The sequence below is a fragment of the Mchenga conophoros genome, linkage group LG17, assembly GCF_057382185.1.
Source record: "Mchenga conophoros isolate Kocher_MC1m ecotype Shallow Benthic linkage group LG17, M_conophoros_male_GT1.1, whole genome shotgun sequence".
Lineage (NCBI taxonomy): Eukaryota > Metazoa > Chordata > Actinopteri > Cichliformes > Cichlidae > Mchenga > Mchenga conophoros.
In genome coordinates, this window is record NC_140542.1 from 37,304,918 (window position 1) to 37,321,414 (window position 16,497).

Genomic DNA, 16,497 nt, shown 5'->3' on the forward strand with positions numbered 1-16,497 from the left:
GAGAGAGGGAGGCCAGGACAGGGCCACAGGGGAAGAGAAGGGCAGAATGGCGCATTAGTTTTCAGAGCACGGACACTCTACTCAATTACTCTACTCTCTCTCCTTCAGACACACATTCTCCTTTTCCTCCAACACACACATACACACACACACACACCACTTTAATCTCACCCCTTTTAAATGAAGTACAGCGACACTTGCACTGCAAGCAGCACTGCTCACTCAAATTGGAAACAAGTTGTTATCGGCCAGCCACAAGAACTTGGTCTTTAAAAACTGTCCGTTCCTCTATAATTACAAAACGAAAGCCAATAAATATTCTAATAAACAGAAATAAACAGCAGCGGAAGACTCGAGTCTGATTTAGTGGAAGTTGCAGATTCACAATAAAATGCCGTTCTTATGTCTACAAAAAAAGAAAAAAAAAAAATCACAAAAGTTTGAAAAGTGTGCAAATCGATCCTACAATGGGAGAATTATTGCTGCCTGACCGAAACAGCTGATTAATATGAACAATTCATCCCATTTCAGGTGTTTATCTGAGAGGGTAGTTAACAATTAGAGGTGCCTGTGCTCGAGTAGAGGGCATGATTAAATGTGCTCTGCCACTGAAGATAAATTAAAGTGACAAATATTGAAACTGTTGAAACGTGTCGAGGAAACCGAGTCAAGTCCTTCCGGCTGCTAATGCCGCTCTAGCTGCTGAGTCCAACGCAACTACTATCACTCCGTATCTGAGTGTGTCCTGCTTAAACTGTTCAAAGTGTTGACACATCCACTGTTGTCTGTCTCTACCCCCTTCATCTCCACTCACACACACACAAGACGGAGGGGACAAATGGAGGGGTGTGAAAATCCACCACTGCTTTAACACCACATTGACAGGGACCTCTTCCTCTCTTTCCTCTCGTCCTCTTACTTCACCCCATCACCCCCACCCGCCCTTACCCTCTTCATCTCTGGCACTCTCACTTTTCTGTAAACCTGCTTCTTTTTCTTTGTGGGTGAGGAATGTGTCAGTTTGACCACATCATTTCTTTTCCTTCATCTCTCCGTCCACCAGCAGCGGCATCAGCGGCTCCTTCAAGTGTCTGTTTTTCTCTCTTCTTCTTCTTCTTCTTCTTTTTTTAAACCCCCTCTCATGATTTGGTTGCTTTGGCTTTCTCCGTTTCTTCCAATGTGTATATTTCTGTTCTGTTTGTGCAAACAGATGAGGCCGTTCTAGCGAAGGCAGTCTGTTTCCACTATTTTCAGTTTCACATTGGAAATTCTGATACACAGCAGAGCACTCAGAGAAGCAAAAAAAAAAGAAGAAGAAAAAGTGATTGAAATCACAAAAAAGCAGAATGCAAAATTAGAACATGAAATAATGTAAATTGCAAAATTATGAGTCTTTGTCAAAGCAACAAGAAAAGACAAAAATGAGATGAAAATTCTTGCATTGTTAAGTGAACGACACAAAAATATGACTTCTCACTTGCAAAAAAAAATAAATCATACATTTACATAGAACTATTTCAAACTCTTCCCCAACTGCTATTTTTAATAAAAAGTTAATTTTAGCAAACTGCATGATTTTCAAAGAAGAAAAGAGGAATTAGAGAAGAGGAAGTTTGATGGGAAGATGAAGAAGAAGAAGAAGAAGCGCGGGTGAAGGAGGCGAGCGGGCACTTACAGAGACACAGGAACCGAGAGCATCTCAACCACCGAGGCTGGAGCGCACACACACTCTGGCAGCTCGCGCGCGCTCCGCTCGCCGAGAGACAAGCGCTCGACGCACACACTCGAAACGCACCGCTCAATGGAAGGTTCACCTCGCTCGCCCGCTCATATGAAAATACACACACTCATGCACACAAACACATGTAGCACGGCCACAGTGATGGAGTGCATTACTGGAAAGCAAGACTTTTAAGCGCTCTCCTCCTAAGTCATTGTAATCCCTGCATTTATCTCCATACATTCTGCTTTTCTGTGTAATCCTTTAAATTTTTAATTCCTCATAGCTGTTGTCATCTTTTTTTTTCTCCCCTCTCTCCTCTAACCACTTTGCCGGATTGAACGGTTTATTAAAAACACTTTTTTTTTTTTGCCACATCTAAATGTGTTCTTAATTCAAGGGGGGCCCCCGCCCAACACACTCACAACCCACCCGCCAACCTCAGTTTATCTCTGAACAAAAGATTAGTTTCATCAGGGCATTAAAAAAACAAAAATAAACAGAGTGCTACTATAATGCAATAAAAGTCAAGCAGGCAAAGGAAGACAGGAGTGTGTATGTGTGTTGGTATTAAATCGTAGGGTATTATAACATAATCTGTCTCTCGCAGCATTAGCATCAAACAACCATTATTCCACAGGCAAAAGCCACTTGTGTTGACAGTGTTGGGAAAGGGCAAGGTTAGAGGGTTGACACCTCTAAATGAAGCAGGCCTGCACAAACAACATTGAAATTAACATTAGCATAAGGCAAGGGGGGAAAAATAGAAAAACAACACCACTGCCATGGAGACTGACAATAGGATTACTAAGGGTTTGCATGAATTTGGATTAAGTGAAAAATAAATCTCAAATAAACAGAACTTTAAAAAAAGGGAAGCGGGGCAGAGTGAAAACACTTCAAATACAGGATGGCATATTTCTATATTTTGGCCGATTATTTTTAAACAATTTAGTGTTTGAAAAAGAAGAAATGTTGAGTTTATTTCTGACTTGCTCAGATCAACTTCTTATATATTAGGCTGGTTTAGGTTTACAGGAGGAGTTGCGAGTGGACGCACGAGTAGAAGTTGAGGTGAGTAAGTGGTGCAGACGAAATGATGAGAGGAACGGCGCACACGTTCTGACTTTAACACACACACACACACCTCTGAGTTTACTTTTTCTCTCTTACAGACACACCAAGGTTTTGAATGAACAGAACTTTAGTCAGTAAACTCAAAGGAGGGGGAAAGAAAGAGTCCTTTCTCTCACTGTTGTTACAAACGCGTACACATATGTTGCTTGATATACGTTTCCTTTGCATATACCAGAAGCATAGCAGTCAATCATCAAGTCTCCCCCCCTTACCGTCTCCCACTGTCACACACACACAAACACAGAGACGCACACACACTCTTCCAGACTCAAACTCAGCGGACTCGCTGAGACAGCTGCTCAACACACACGCACGCACGGAGTCCGAGTCTTCTCTTCACACACAGCAACTTTCTGCTTTATACCCCTATCCTCCCTGCCTGCATCCCGCTCCGTCCTCACCCTCTGTCATCTGTATGTGAACGTGTGTATGTCTGTGTTTGTGTGCGTGTGTGTGAGAGAGAAAGCGTCACGTACCTGTTACACTCCTGAGGTAGCTCAGGCTCAGTGAGCATGCTGGAGTAAGGGTCCGTCTCTCTCGACAACAACAACATAAAACAGTCCCACAATGCTCAGATGAACAAGGTTAGTCTCCCAAAAACAAGACGGGATAGAAGTGATCCTTCAACCTCACACACACTGCTGATTCTCTCTCTCTCTCTCTCTCTCTGTGTTCCTCTCTCTCTCTACTCACACACTTTCAGCCTCACACCCTCCCTCTCTCTCTTTCGCTCTGCCTCCGTCCCTCCTCTTCTCCCTCCCTCGCTGTAAGCTGTGAGATCTATGCTCTGCTCTTAAAGGGCCAGAAGCACAGTCTCTTTCTCTTTCGCTCAGTGCATGACTGTGTGTGTTGGGGTTTGTGAGAGAGTGTGTGTGTGTGTATGCGTGTATGCAAAGGGGAGGGGCTGTTTGACCAGAGGGCTCATCTATCTCTCAGCGTAAATGCACAGCAGTGCTGCCCCCTTCCACAAGTCCATCTCTCTCTCTCTCTCTCTCTCTCTCTCTCACACACACACACACACACACACTGTTCAAACACTCAGTTACAGATCATGTAGACACACTTCAGAGTGATAGGACCACTACAAGCCCTCATACACTTTATTATGCAATAAGCAGGGACTTAATGACATGACACCTAATAGAACAAACTACACGCCTCGTCTGAACGTGATGCTAGCCGGGTTTTTTTCCAGGTTTAAATTGCACTACTGGGAACTTATATAGTCGTTTGCCACACACAGAAAATCCTGAGCATTAACTGCATTTAACAGGTAATCATTTTCAACTCTTCTGGAAAAACACCGCAAACAAAAATTCACTTAACTTACCTTAATTAATCACTTTTACTGCATTGCTGCAACCTTTTCGTTTGGGTTTATTTTACTTTAATATTAAAAGCTACACAAGAGTTCTACAGAAAGAAGTTGGTCCAAGTTTGACAAATGAGTAACTCAGTTTGGGCCATTAAACACTTCTACACACTTCTAATGCTCTTACTGAATGTATACATTCTGCTTTCATATTATCCCTACTCCAATGCTGTGGACTCATCCGTGCTTAATTGGTTATCTTGTCTTGTCCCAGCCTCTTTCACTGTCCCTTTGGTTCCACCGTGTTAGGAAAGTGAAGCTGTTTTGTGCTCAACTTTGATTCACATCACGCTTTTGACATGATTGGCCATGCTAACAGAGTAAAGTAAGAGAACAGTGGATGTGAAATAAACCTTGAAACGAGATTAATACGAGGTACCCCAACACTTAAGTGTCTGAATTATTTCAGAGTACTGACTTCCCTACACTACAGGTCAAAAAGCAAAATTAAATGACATTAATACTACTGCTGTGTCCTCTACCAGTCTTACTTTTCACCACACCTGCATTCGTACTTGAGCACTATGCCATCTCTTAAGTTGTTATTCCTTTGATATGCATTTAAAAGCTAATTTTTGTCATCTGGGCCAAGCATGATGCATACAACTCACATCCACCACCCAATCCAACAATTTTGCACAGTCCAAAGCACATTTTCTCACCTCTGCTTCAGACCCAGCATACTTGTGTAATGAGTCAAGTTTCTTTTAAAAGAGATGTATATCTACCAGTAGTCTACTTTAATCACCCATCTCTTTGTTTGTACCATCTTGACCTTTCCATGCATTACTGTGCTAACATTTGTTGCTATTAACATCAACATAATGTTAGAATATTTCTTTGCCTTTAATTGATGTAGGGGATAATGTCAAGGATATGCACTACAGGTATTGACGAATGACTTCTATCGTCCAGCCAATCAGAGTGCGCCTGTCTTCATGGCCATAATATAACAAATAAAACCCTTAAGTGACTTTAATTTCCTTTCATTTTCCTTTTTCTTTGATACAGACATTTCATTCTGCCACAGAGAACAGTCTCGTTACAAGAAGACAGCTGAACACTTCCAAAAGAACATATGCCGACGCTCACATGCATGAATGAACGCATGCACACACGCGCACAGTTTCAAATCACACAATGCACATATGCAACTCGACTGAAACCTTCACCAATCAACTAAAACCATTATGTCCTTAGGTGTGCGTACAACACGAATGCCTGTGTGTATGTGTGCATCAGTGGTGCATGCTGCTTGCAGCCCTTAGTGCTGTCAGTCACTATTAAGGGTGTGTGGTCTGCGTGTCACACACACGGCCAATCCAGCTATTGTTCTGCGGAGCACAGAGAAAAGCAGAGCTGACAGACTGCCACTTCTGTGATACTTTAACACACACAGACACACACATACACACTCAGACACTGAGAGAGGCACACACAGAGGAAGGAGGGAAAGCAAGCCCTGTCACTGTACCTACTGTAGACAAGCAGACACCTACTGTATGTGTGTACACACACACACACACACACACACACACACACACGCACACACACACACACACACTGCTGTTAATATAGTGAGAGTACATTAAGATGTAGTGATGAAATCAAAAGCTCATTTTTGACTTGAAACAGCTGGAAACAGCCTTTCACAACATCCATTTGGTAGCTCTTTTAAAAGCAATATTCCTAAGCAGTTTGACTTCAACCAGTTGGTGTGAAAGTAGATCTAATGTTAAGTTTTCTTTTTTATTCTCTGTACTTTTAGTATTTTCTGTCCATGAACATATATAGAAAAGTCAAGCCTGAGACTGCATTACTACATAAAAAAAAGAGAAGTAGTTTAAGGTCAGTGAAGTCCTCTTACCTTATGCAGGATCAAAAATTAACTTTCAGTCCCTAGAACTGTTACAAATGTAAAAACTGGACATATGCAACTATATATTTTTTTCTATCTTATTGCTGAAATGTTTCCAGCAAGAGTTCTAAAGAACAGGTAACACGGTAACATGTTAATGGGAAAGTGTCATTACCAGTTGGGACAGAGAGGTTTGGCGCCATTTGCCATCTGCGAGTCTGTCTGCCTGTGTGTGTGTGTGTGTGTGTGTGTGTGTGTGTGTGTGTGTGTGTGTGTGTGTGTGTGTGTGCGCGTTTGTGTTATAAAAGCAAAATGTGGTCCGGGGAACACCTACTGCAGCAGGAAGTACCACAAAGGCAGTACTGAGTATTGTGTTTATTTGCCTGTCTGTCTGTGAACAGATTTTGTCAACAGATTTTACAGGTGTGTACCGGTAGTTCAGATTAAAATAAAGGCTGACTTCAGGGATGGTTGCAGTTTGACCTATGACATCAGAGTAAAGACAGCTGGAAATAAGGGGACAAGAGCTTCTTACCTCATCTGTATAATATTTACTCAGTTCAGTATCATTTCACGTTCTTTATTTCCTGTTATTGGGATACTTCACTAAATTGTATCCTTACACTTTGGCAATCTGTTTTTATAAGCTGACATGCCGATAAAATACTTCTAAATTGATCTGAATACAACAAAAAAAAATTGGTGGAGACGTGGAGCACAAACACAGGAAGACCCACTAAATTCGGGTGAGGATCCAGATAAATAAAACTGAGGCAGGGGGTTGCGAATGACCTTTGAATGTACCCTTCAATGTTTTCTAAAACATTATGCTTAAGCTCTTTCTTGTGAATTATGTTCTCATTACTAACTCTAGATTTCTATTGTTGGACTACTACTGATATTCAGTATTGGTTCAGTCCTGCACTTCAATTTATGTCTGAAACAAGCTCGATTCTTCCATCCTTGAAGGCATCTTCTGTTTGATTGGCTGTCCATCAGAAACAGCAAGTTTGAAAAGCAGGTGGGCTTCTGTGGTTACAGCTAAATCCCCCAAAAATAAGATGCCCATATTAGGGTCATCCGCAATTTCTTTGGTTCTGGCTTTGACTTCTTCTCCTCCCATATCTGCACTAACATGGCGTTATTATCTGTGGCGGCACCTATTGCAGCGGCTACCTGCGAGTAAAGGGAGCAATACACTTGTTGCACATTGGTTTGTAGCTGATGATTAGCCACAGGCAGATGTTTTAGGGAGCGGTTACATAGTAGTCCTCTAATGCATTTATCACCCTGTCATGTGTCTATCAATGATATCTTCCACACTCATTTATAGTCCCTTCAATTGCTGACATCGAGGACAAGAAAGAAAGAAACTTCTAGTTATTTCACCCATTTTGGAAAAGTCAGTAAATGTTCCTGGCTCCCTACGGTCTTAAGTCACCACATTACTGTGAATCGCCTCTCTTTAAGATTTTAGCTCATCCTACTCTCACACATTATTATTTCATTTATTTTATAAATACACTGCTACTTCTGGGTTTTCTGTAAATTAATGCGAACAAATGCAAACATAAAATGAATCCATCAGTATTTAGTTTACTTTATGTATATATAGTATGCCAGTAAATGTTATGAGATGGTTTTATCCAAACACAAAGCTACTTAGAGGGGAGAAAATGTCATGCGGAAATTAATGTTTTATACAAAAAGTTTGAGCCAGCAACTCAACACAGATGTCAGATATTAGCTTCTTTGGATTATCAACAACACTGGGTATAATAGGCAAGATTTCAGCAATGGCAGTGGTGTTATATAAACTACAGCATTTTATAGCATCTGAAACAATACAAAGTTGACCTTAATTGACCCATCAAAAATTTAACAGATACCGCCAATGGACGGTAATGTCTTTACAAGCTGTAGATGACAGAAACACCGTGACTTTATAATTAGATAACCTTTTAACAGCAACAGGTTGCTTTGACAGGACTAAATCTAATCACATTCCCAACTAAATTGAGCCTCGATTGAAAACGGCATCTCTCCTTGACCCCGTGAACAGCTGCAAAACCAATGATAACCTCATTTGTGCATTACAGAAACTTAATTTCTCCATTATGCGTCTGAGTCGCCAGCAATTGGTCAACATAACGGAGCAGCGCTGACCTGGGCACACTCTTTAGCCTGCTCTCTGTCCCCGCTGGAGAACACTTTGAGAATGAGGATAAGACTCATATTTGTTGTGTTTTCAATACATGTTTATGAGAATAACACTCACACAATAGCCATGGCCAACAGCAGCTATGAGAGTTCACTTGCCATGAACTTAGTTGAGATTAATTTTTGACTTGACAATGTATTATATAGTCGATAAGATGTTGCAGGGACAATGCAAATGCACAGCAATCAGCCAACCCGAGCGTCATGTATAAAAAGCCTTCTGTGGAATTTGCACAGAAAGCATTTGTGAAAAAATAAACTTTTCTTCTTTTTATTTCAGGGACAACCACAAAATCAACTTTGTTTTTCTCTCTCCTGAAGTGTTATTTAGGTTGTTTTACTGGAAGTTTCCCCAGTTGTGCAGATAGAAGTGTAGAAATATCTCTCTTCCCTTGGATATAAAGGAAGCAGCTGGCATTCCACTAATCTAAAAATCCACAAAATTTGTTCGGAGCAGTTTCATCGACATCCGTCTCAAAGAAGCATACAGCTAGCTAGCATTACAGCTGACTCAATTGGAACATCCTTACTGTTTACACTGTGTCTCCAGTATGAGCCTTCCATCATAGATAGATGCAGACTGAGTACCTTACAAGTATATAACCAACCGACACAAGCGGAAGCCTCTCCAATCAGTCTCACCTCTGTCTTGGACTGCAGCTGGAGAGCAGGAATTAGGGGCACATGAACCGTCAGTTTCTCGGCAGAGTTTCCGTACAGCTCAGAACTGATGCTCCAGGCGTTACCACCTGCAGGCCATGATAATGGAGCTGGATTATTCAAGGATTTCACAGGCTAAGACAAAAGCGGCCTGTCCAGCAGGGCAGTCACAATTCATCAAATATACTTGTTGCATCACCAATGTGCTTCAGCGGCCTGCCCAAGTAAAGTCTATGTGCAGGAAAGCCTACATGTCTAGAGCCAATATCACCAAAACTGTGCAACTCACACCAAAACAACCTAGAAGGCTCTGTCCTCTAACACAGAGTGCTCTAGGAACAACCAGTCTCCCAATAACAAAATACTGCCTGCAGTTCGTGTGTTGCAGAAGAATTCAATTAAACAAAAGGACCAGAACTTATTGTTTTGGCTGATTTAAAAAACAGGATTCTGAAGTCATTCCTAAGTTTCAAATGTTTGAGAAAAGAAAGTGTCACAGAGCTGCCCTTCGAGGACAAAGCGCACACAGAACCAAACACACCATCACAGAGACAGGAAAAAAAATACCCAGGCGATACAGCAAACATCCACTGTGCTGCAGATACACACACGTATCACACACTCATTCACTACCAAAGGGGAAAAAACACAGAGAGGCTAACATGTACAAACAACACACACACACACAGTCCATTACAATGAAACCGTTGATGGGAGGCCCCCGTGTCGGGACCCTAACAGCTGTAGTGCATTAAGGGCCGACTATGTGCAAGGGCAGGGAGAGACCGGCAGCAAACAATCCCAAAGCCCGAAGATACACACACACAGTCGCACACATCACCCCCACATTTTCACAAACATTCATGCGCCATATTATGCAAATGCAGAGACACACACATCAGACACAATGTGGCAAATCAGTAGTTATGGACCTAAGAGGGCTTTTCGTGAAAGAGCAAGATCGCGTCTCGAAAATGACAGTTTGCATTTAAATCGGAGAGAAATGAGCGTGCTAAAGATTGTTGAATATTCCTGTGCTTTGTTGCTGTGAATCAAAGTTCTGGGGAAGAGCTGTCCAAAATTTTGCATTTACCTTTTCCTTTTTTCTATTGCAGCCATTCTTCATAAGACAGAAACGGTCAATAATTTGCTTTCAAAATGACTGCTTTATAGTGATTAATGATTATTGGGTCTAGGATCCTAAAAATAAGTTCAGTAGGCAGCTGTACACAATTTCAATGATAAACAAGAGTGCATCAGACTGTGTGTAGTTACACTTCAATCATTAACGTGATCCTCTTTGATAACATAACTATACCACAGTTTCTGTGGCCAAATATTGTGGAGAGAGATAGTCGAAACAACAGCTGACAAAATTATTTCAGCTCAAGTTCTGTTTACTCGTTTATCTTGGGGCCACTGACTGTACCACACTGTCTTAATAAGCAGGTGCAGTATGCTCAGTTGCCAGAGCACCTCCAGGACTTCTTATGTTGACAAAGAAAAAAAAAAAGAAAAAAAGGTTGAGTTGGAAAGAACAGCCAACAAGTCTTCTAAATTAAAACAACCATTTAGTTGCATTAAAGAACAACACAAGCATTCTATTCTTGCTCCCCCATCTGCAAGTCAAAATCATTGGAGGCCAAACTGCAAAGCTGTGTAAACACAAAAACTGTTTCTGCTTCTCTTATGCTTCTTCTTTCTTATCGTCTTCTGCCGTTCCAATCTATAGCAACTCCTAGAAACATAAAATTAAAAGTTTTCAAATTTGGCACCAGTTTTTTTAATCAGAGTTGGGAACTTTGGCACCACCAATGCACTTATTATGTTTTTTAACCATAAGCCCAATTTTTATAAGGTGGAACACGAGGAACTGTTCAATGCAATGAATTGAGCAGAGTTTAATGGCATCAATTTTAGTCATATTAGATTTTTGGAAAAACCTTAAAAACCCTAAAACTGGTGATGAGGTGGCCCAACAGGGAGTGAAATCAGCAATGCGTTCGTCTATCAAGCAAGCCTAGGCCTGCATTTTAAGAAGCACACACTATATTAAAGCTTTGTCAACATGTTAACCCATTTGATGCTACCACCATACTGCATTTTATCAAGGGGTTTATGGGTAATCCTCAGACCGCACCTCACAAAATCCCTCATATAGAACTAAAATTTTCAAAAACCATCATAGTTAATCTAATTTTACACTGAAGTAATGTAATATCAGCAATTATATTGACACCAAACTTGGGGAAAAATATCACATTGTGTTTTTCTCTATAATAATTCCACCAGACTTTTATATGCTTTTATAACCCCAGTTGCTGCAGGGGGAGCTTTGTCACTTGAAGGTGACCAGATGTCTTGAGGAAGCTGCTGAAAGAACCGATTCTGTACTTCTTATGAAATCATCTCACCTCATGTTCCACTTCTGAACACTTACAGACTCTTTTTTTCAAGGTCAAGAAGGAACTGCTAGCCTTAATGCTGAACCTTTGGCATTTGTCCATCTTACATAGCAGCTTGAGTTATCCAGATGTTGAGGTTTTGAAATTGCGTTAAATGAAGCAAAGCTAATTATTTCAAGTTGAGCTGCCTTACTCACACCTGACGCGCTCTCAACCAATGCCGTGGCAACAACTAGTTCAAGTTTAAAGTGAGAATCAGAATGGAGATGTTCTCTGGGTGAAAATGCTTGCCTGATGTCAGAGAAGAATGGCCAGAGAACTTCAAGCTGACAACATGCCAACATTTACTTAAATAAACCCCTTATTACAACCAAGATCTGCAGAAGAGCATCTCAAATGCAAAATGCATTGAACCTTGAAGTAGATGGGCTACAGCAGCAGAAGACCACACCGGGTGACACTCCTGCCAGCTAAGAACAGGAAGCAAAGGATACAATTTGGGTTCACCTAAATTGAACACTGGAAAAACATTGCCTGGTCTGATAAGCCTCAATTTCTGCTGTGGTGTAAACATGAAAGCATGCCTTGTGTAAACAGTGGTTGTGGTGTAATGGTTTGGGGGATATTATCTTGGCACACTTTGGACCTCTTCGTACCAACTGAGCATTGTTTGAATACGACAGCCTACCTCGGTATATTGCCATTCTTCAAGACCATCTTCTGATGGCTGCTTCCAGTTGAATAATTCCGGCATGCGACAAAGCTCAAATCATCTCACACTAGTTTCTTCTTGAATAAGACAGGGAGTTCATTGCAATCAAATGGCTTCCAGAGTTACCGAATCTCAGTCCAATACAACACCATTGGGATGTAGTGAAACAGAGCATTAATATAATGGATGTGCAACAAGTTTGCAGCAACTGTGTGATGCCATATGGACCAAAAACTCAGAGGAAACCTTTTTCAATCTGTGTCAACAAGAATTAAGGTAGTTCTATTTGCAAAACGCATCGAACAAAAAGTCTAGTACTGCTGAACATATCTGTCGAACCTGCTAGGGATGCATCTATGGAGGGATATTTAATTACTAAACATTTCCTGCTGATAAGGGATCAGTACAAACTGTTACAATGTTATCTACCAGTAGAATAACAAATGACTAAAACATATCTTATATTGTTCACCTTACATTTATAACACTAGCACTAGAACTAAAGTATCAGTGACACAAAGAGACACCAGAAAGAAGAAGAAAAAACAGATCCAAAAATACCTGCAAAGTCTTATTGTTTCTCTGAAGGTCTACACAATTGACATTGTTGCATCAGATATTACGTTCTAGGTTACATCGCAGGACAGTCTTACACAAATATCAGATAACATTTCAGAATTGCGCATGCAGGCTCTCTCTCCACCTGTCTCTCAAAACTCTTCTCAGTCTCAGGGTGAGCTCATATATCAATACCTATGGCATCTTTTCTTCTCTCCCTCTCTCTCCTCTTTCTAGGGAGAGGAGGACAGAGGAGAGGCCAGTGTGGAGAGGCGCAAAACTGTGTGAAGTGGCTTTATCGTTGGGAGACACGTGCAGGCAGAAGACTCCGTCTGAAGGCTGAGTGGCAGGCGGCAGAAGCCATTAAGATAGAGCCGCTATCTCTTGCTGCCAGGGTCCTCTTAATACAGGCAGGGACTCGGGCCTCTGTCACCCACACATGCGCACACACACACACACAGAAGCACACCTTCACTCCTGATGTACTTTAACTGACACACAGCGAACATGGATGTAGACATGTGCGTGTTCATTTACACTTACAAGCAATTCCTTATCTGTGTGTCTATTTTACCATCCTGAACCCATCAATCGTCACATAGGGAGGAAAACTGAAGAGATAAATGGGCAGGTAGACGGGTGGAGACCAGAACACAGACAAACAAATTACTGTCTCTGCCTCTTTTACGACCAAAGTATAGTGGTGTCAGTAATGTGAGGTAAAGTGCACGCCACATTTACTGTTTTGAGACATCCATGTGTAACTCATAAGATGCCTCACCCTTACCGAACTTGTTTGCATCCACAATTTCTCTCCTTCTCCCGTAGAAGTGGAGGCACTAGTGGAATGGACTCTAGGAGGTTGCAGACTTGTCCTGAAAACTTTTAACTGCTTTACAATTAAATACTAAACTGCCAACATTACTGCATGAAATAAATATTTTGGTTTGGTTGTTGTCAGAGCTGTAGAGTAAATACAGAAACCTGGAGATTCTTGTTCTCCTACAAAAACTCTTCACACACCTTGGATCTGGCTGAACCAACATGACAGAGAACAGTCATGGTAAAAGTAAAGTAAATTCTAAGATTTTCGGATGTAATAAAAATGATCTGGTCCTTATGCATTTGATTGATTGATCCTCACCAAGTGTGAGCACCTCTATAAAAACAGAGGTTTTGGCAGTTGGGCAGTAGAAAACGACTAAACAAGCATGGCTTGTTGAGAAATCACCTTCCTGTTTAAAACGCATGCCTCCATGCCTTAGGTCTGCTAAGGATCTGAAAATGCTAGAAGACTCTGAACAATATCCTTTAGATTTGGGCCATAATGCACAGCACCGTGTGCATACACATGCATATCAGCACAAAAAACCATCATCTGTCAAACACAGTGTCATGATTGTGGCTTGTTTTGCAGCTATAGGAGCTACAGGAGCCGGGTACCTTGCAGTTGTGCAGTTATCCGTCAACTCGTCTGTGTACCAAATAGGGCTGCACGATTTTGCATAAAATGAGAATCACGATTTTTTGGCTTAGAATTGAGATCACGATTCTCTCATGATTCTCTTTTACAGTATAAATATTTATTGCACTTATTAACTGCACATCAACTTCGTAACAGTTGAGACTGAACATAAAAACAATAAATAAACATAAAAACAACAAATGTCTCACGTTTTGTTGTTGCCGCAAAATGTTGTACTGCTTGAAATTCCATCTCCACCGTTGCTCGACACTGTGTGTATAGAGCAGGTAGTGCAACAATAGAAAAATAGTCGCGGGACGGCACTGTGTAGCGTTTGTCTAGGGTGTTGATCATTTTCCTAAATCCCTCGTTTTGCACAGTGTTGATGGGAGCCATATCTTTGGTCAGGTGATTAGTGATAGCCTCCGTAATTTCTTTGTGCCTGCGGGAGTTCGACGTGTATAGGGAAGCGCTGTATAAGGTTCCCGTTATTGATGTTTGGGTGGTTGACCGGGACGGATTTTCTCCTGTCACTTTCTCGTCATCCCTGACGTGCTCTCCGTTGTTTTTCCCTGCTAATTTTAGCATCACATGGCACAGCTTCTGTATCACGTGGTATAAGGCTCCGCCCTTGTCATTTGTTGAGCAGGAAGAGTGAGCGCTTGTTTTCATGCAGATTACGCCCCGGATCAAAATGCGGTACAATCGTCGTCATCTTTTTTTTTTTTTTTTTTAATCGTTGTCATTTGGAAATGAGATCGCACATGAGTATGAATCGAGATCGCAATTTTCTAACGATTAATCGTGCAGCCCTAGTACCAAAGTATTCTGCAGTCAAATGTGAGACCATCTGTCCATGAGATAAAGCTTGCCTAAAACTGGATCATGCAACAGGACAATGATCCCAAGCACAGCAAATCTGCAAATGGCTGAAAATGAAAAGAGTCGAGCTCTAACAATGGCCCAGTGAAAGTGTGTGTATATATATATATATATAACTAGGGATGGGTACCGGTATCGGTTCTGACACAAACGGTAGTAACCAGACCGAAAAACAGCGCACATTTCGGTGCTTTATTTCGGTGCTTTTTTTTTTCCTGAGCTATGATAGATTCTGTGTTAGATTCTAGCCAATCATTTTACGTTTCCAAGGATAGTAGGCGGGTCCAGGTACGTACGTTCTTTTAGAGCAGAGCTACAGATTAAAAATGCCCAAGGCGAAGCGGTCAAAAGTCTGGCTGTACTTCACAGCAAAATATGCAAACTCAGCAGCAACAAGTGCTTCAAGCTGATACTGTGATACTGTGCAAAGGAGGTAACACCTCAAATCCGATGAAACACCTGGCGACGCATAGCGTTTTTTTAAAAGCCGAGAAATGCGCTGTATTTGATAGCTTGCTGCAAGACCTCACACCGTGCACATCTACTGCGGGTGTGGTGCCTGTTATCGGACCCGGAGTTAGCAACATCCCCCAAAAACCCGAAGAGGAGAGTCCTGGCCCCTAGCCCTGCCAGTGTAGCAGAAATGATGACGGATGATGATGCAGCAGCAGCCGTTCTTCTCTGCGTGAGCAGCTTAATGTTGTTCGTGTGTAATTTACGTTGAGTAGGCTAACCACGTTATTACATTAATGCATATAAGGTGAACTAGCAAACATGATCATAGCTACATGCGGCTGTCTTCTTGTTTGATGGCAGGTACTTCCTTCACCCCGGCCAAAAAGGCTAAAATGACCAAAGAAAAAGGAAAACAGCTAAACACGAGAGGTTTTTGGACAAAGTTTGTGTTTTTTCCATTGTTTAAGCACTGCTTCCAGCCAAGAGTGATACCATATATGCCCCATAGCTGCAGAAAAGGCTAACATTGTTATCTTTTCACAAAAAAACAGCTGAACATGAGAGGTTTTTGGACAAATTTTGTGTTCTCCATTCTTTAAGCACCGGTTTGAGCACCGTTTGAGCACCGGCATGGTTTCAAAAGTATCGGTTTGGCACCGGTATCGGATAAAACCTAAACGATACCCATCCCTATATATAACAATTTTTATTTTTTAAATATCAAAACTTAGAATTTCAAATCACGTTTTCTAATGCACTAAATTGACCTAATTTTAAAATCTTGTAAGGATCACTTTTGATGTCCATCTCAAAACGACAGAGGATGTACAGTAATGTACATTAATTTTTTTATTTTTGTTTTTATCATGGCTTTATAATGAGGAGACATGGCACTGAAAAAAAATCTGAAAAGAAATCTATGGAAAGAGTTTATTTTTAACATGACTTTATCTGCACTGGAAAGGTTTTACTCCCTCTGAAAAATAATGTGGGCCATGAAGTCCAAGCCTCAAACCTACAGTACTTATAGTAATCTTTGGGATCTTTATAGA

General features: G+C 41.2%; 1 protein-coding gene across 16 annotated transcripts in view; it reads right to left on the reverse strand.

The window, feature by feature from the left end:
* The window catches only part of sox5 (SRY-box transcription factor 5), a 247,642-nt gene that overhangs the window by 82,313 nt on the left and 148,832 nt on the right, over positions 1-16,497 (reverse strand). For 10 of the 16 annotated variants that reach the window (XM_085250804.1, XM_085250801.1, XM_085250795.1 and 7 more), the window contains exon 1: positions 3,334-3,576. The exons of 4 other annotated variants lie outside the window; for them this stretch is intronic. In XM_085250804.1, the coding sequence (XP_085106930.1) occupies positions 3,334-3,410 (77 nt within the window). In that variant the 5' untranslated portion in view covers positions 3,411-3,576. Of the gene's footprint in view, positions 1-1,675; positions 2,347-3,333; positions 3,577-8,949; positions 9,057-16,497 lie in introns of those variants that run through there. 2 more of the 16 variants (XM_085250800.1, XM_085250798.1) reach the window with 2 other exon arrangements.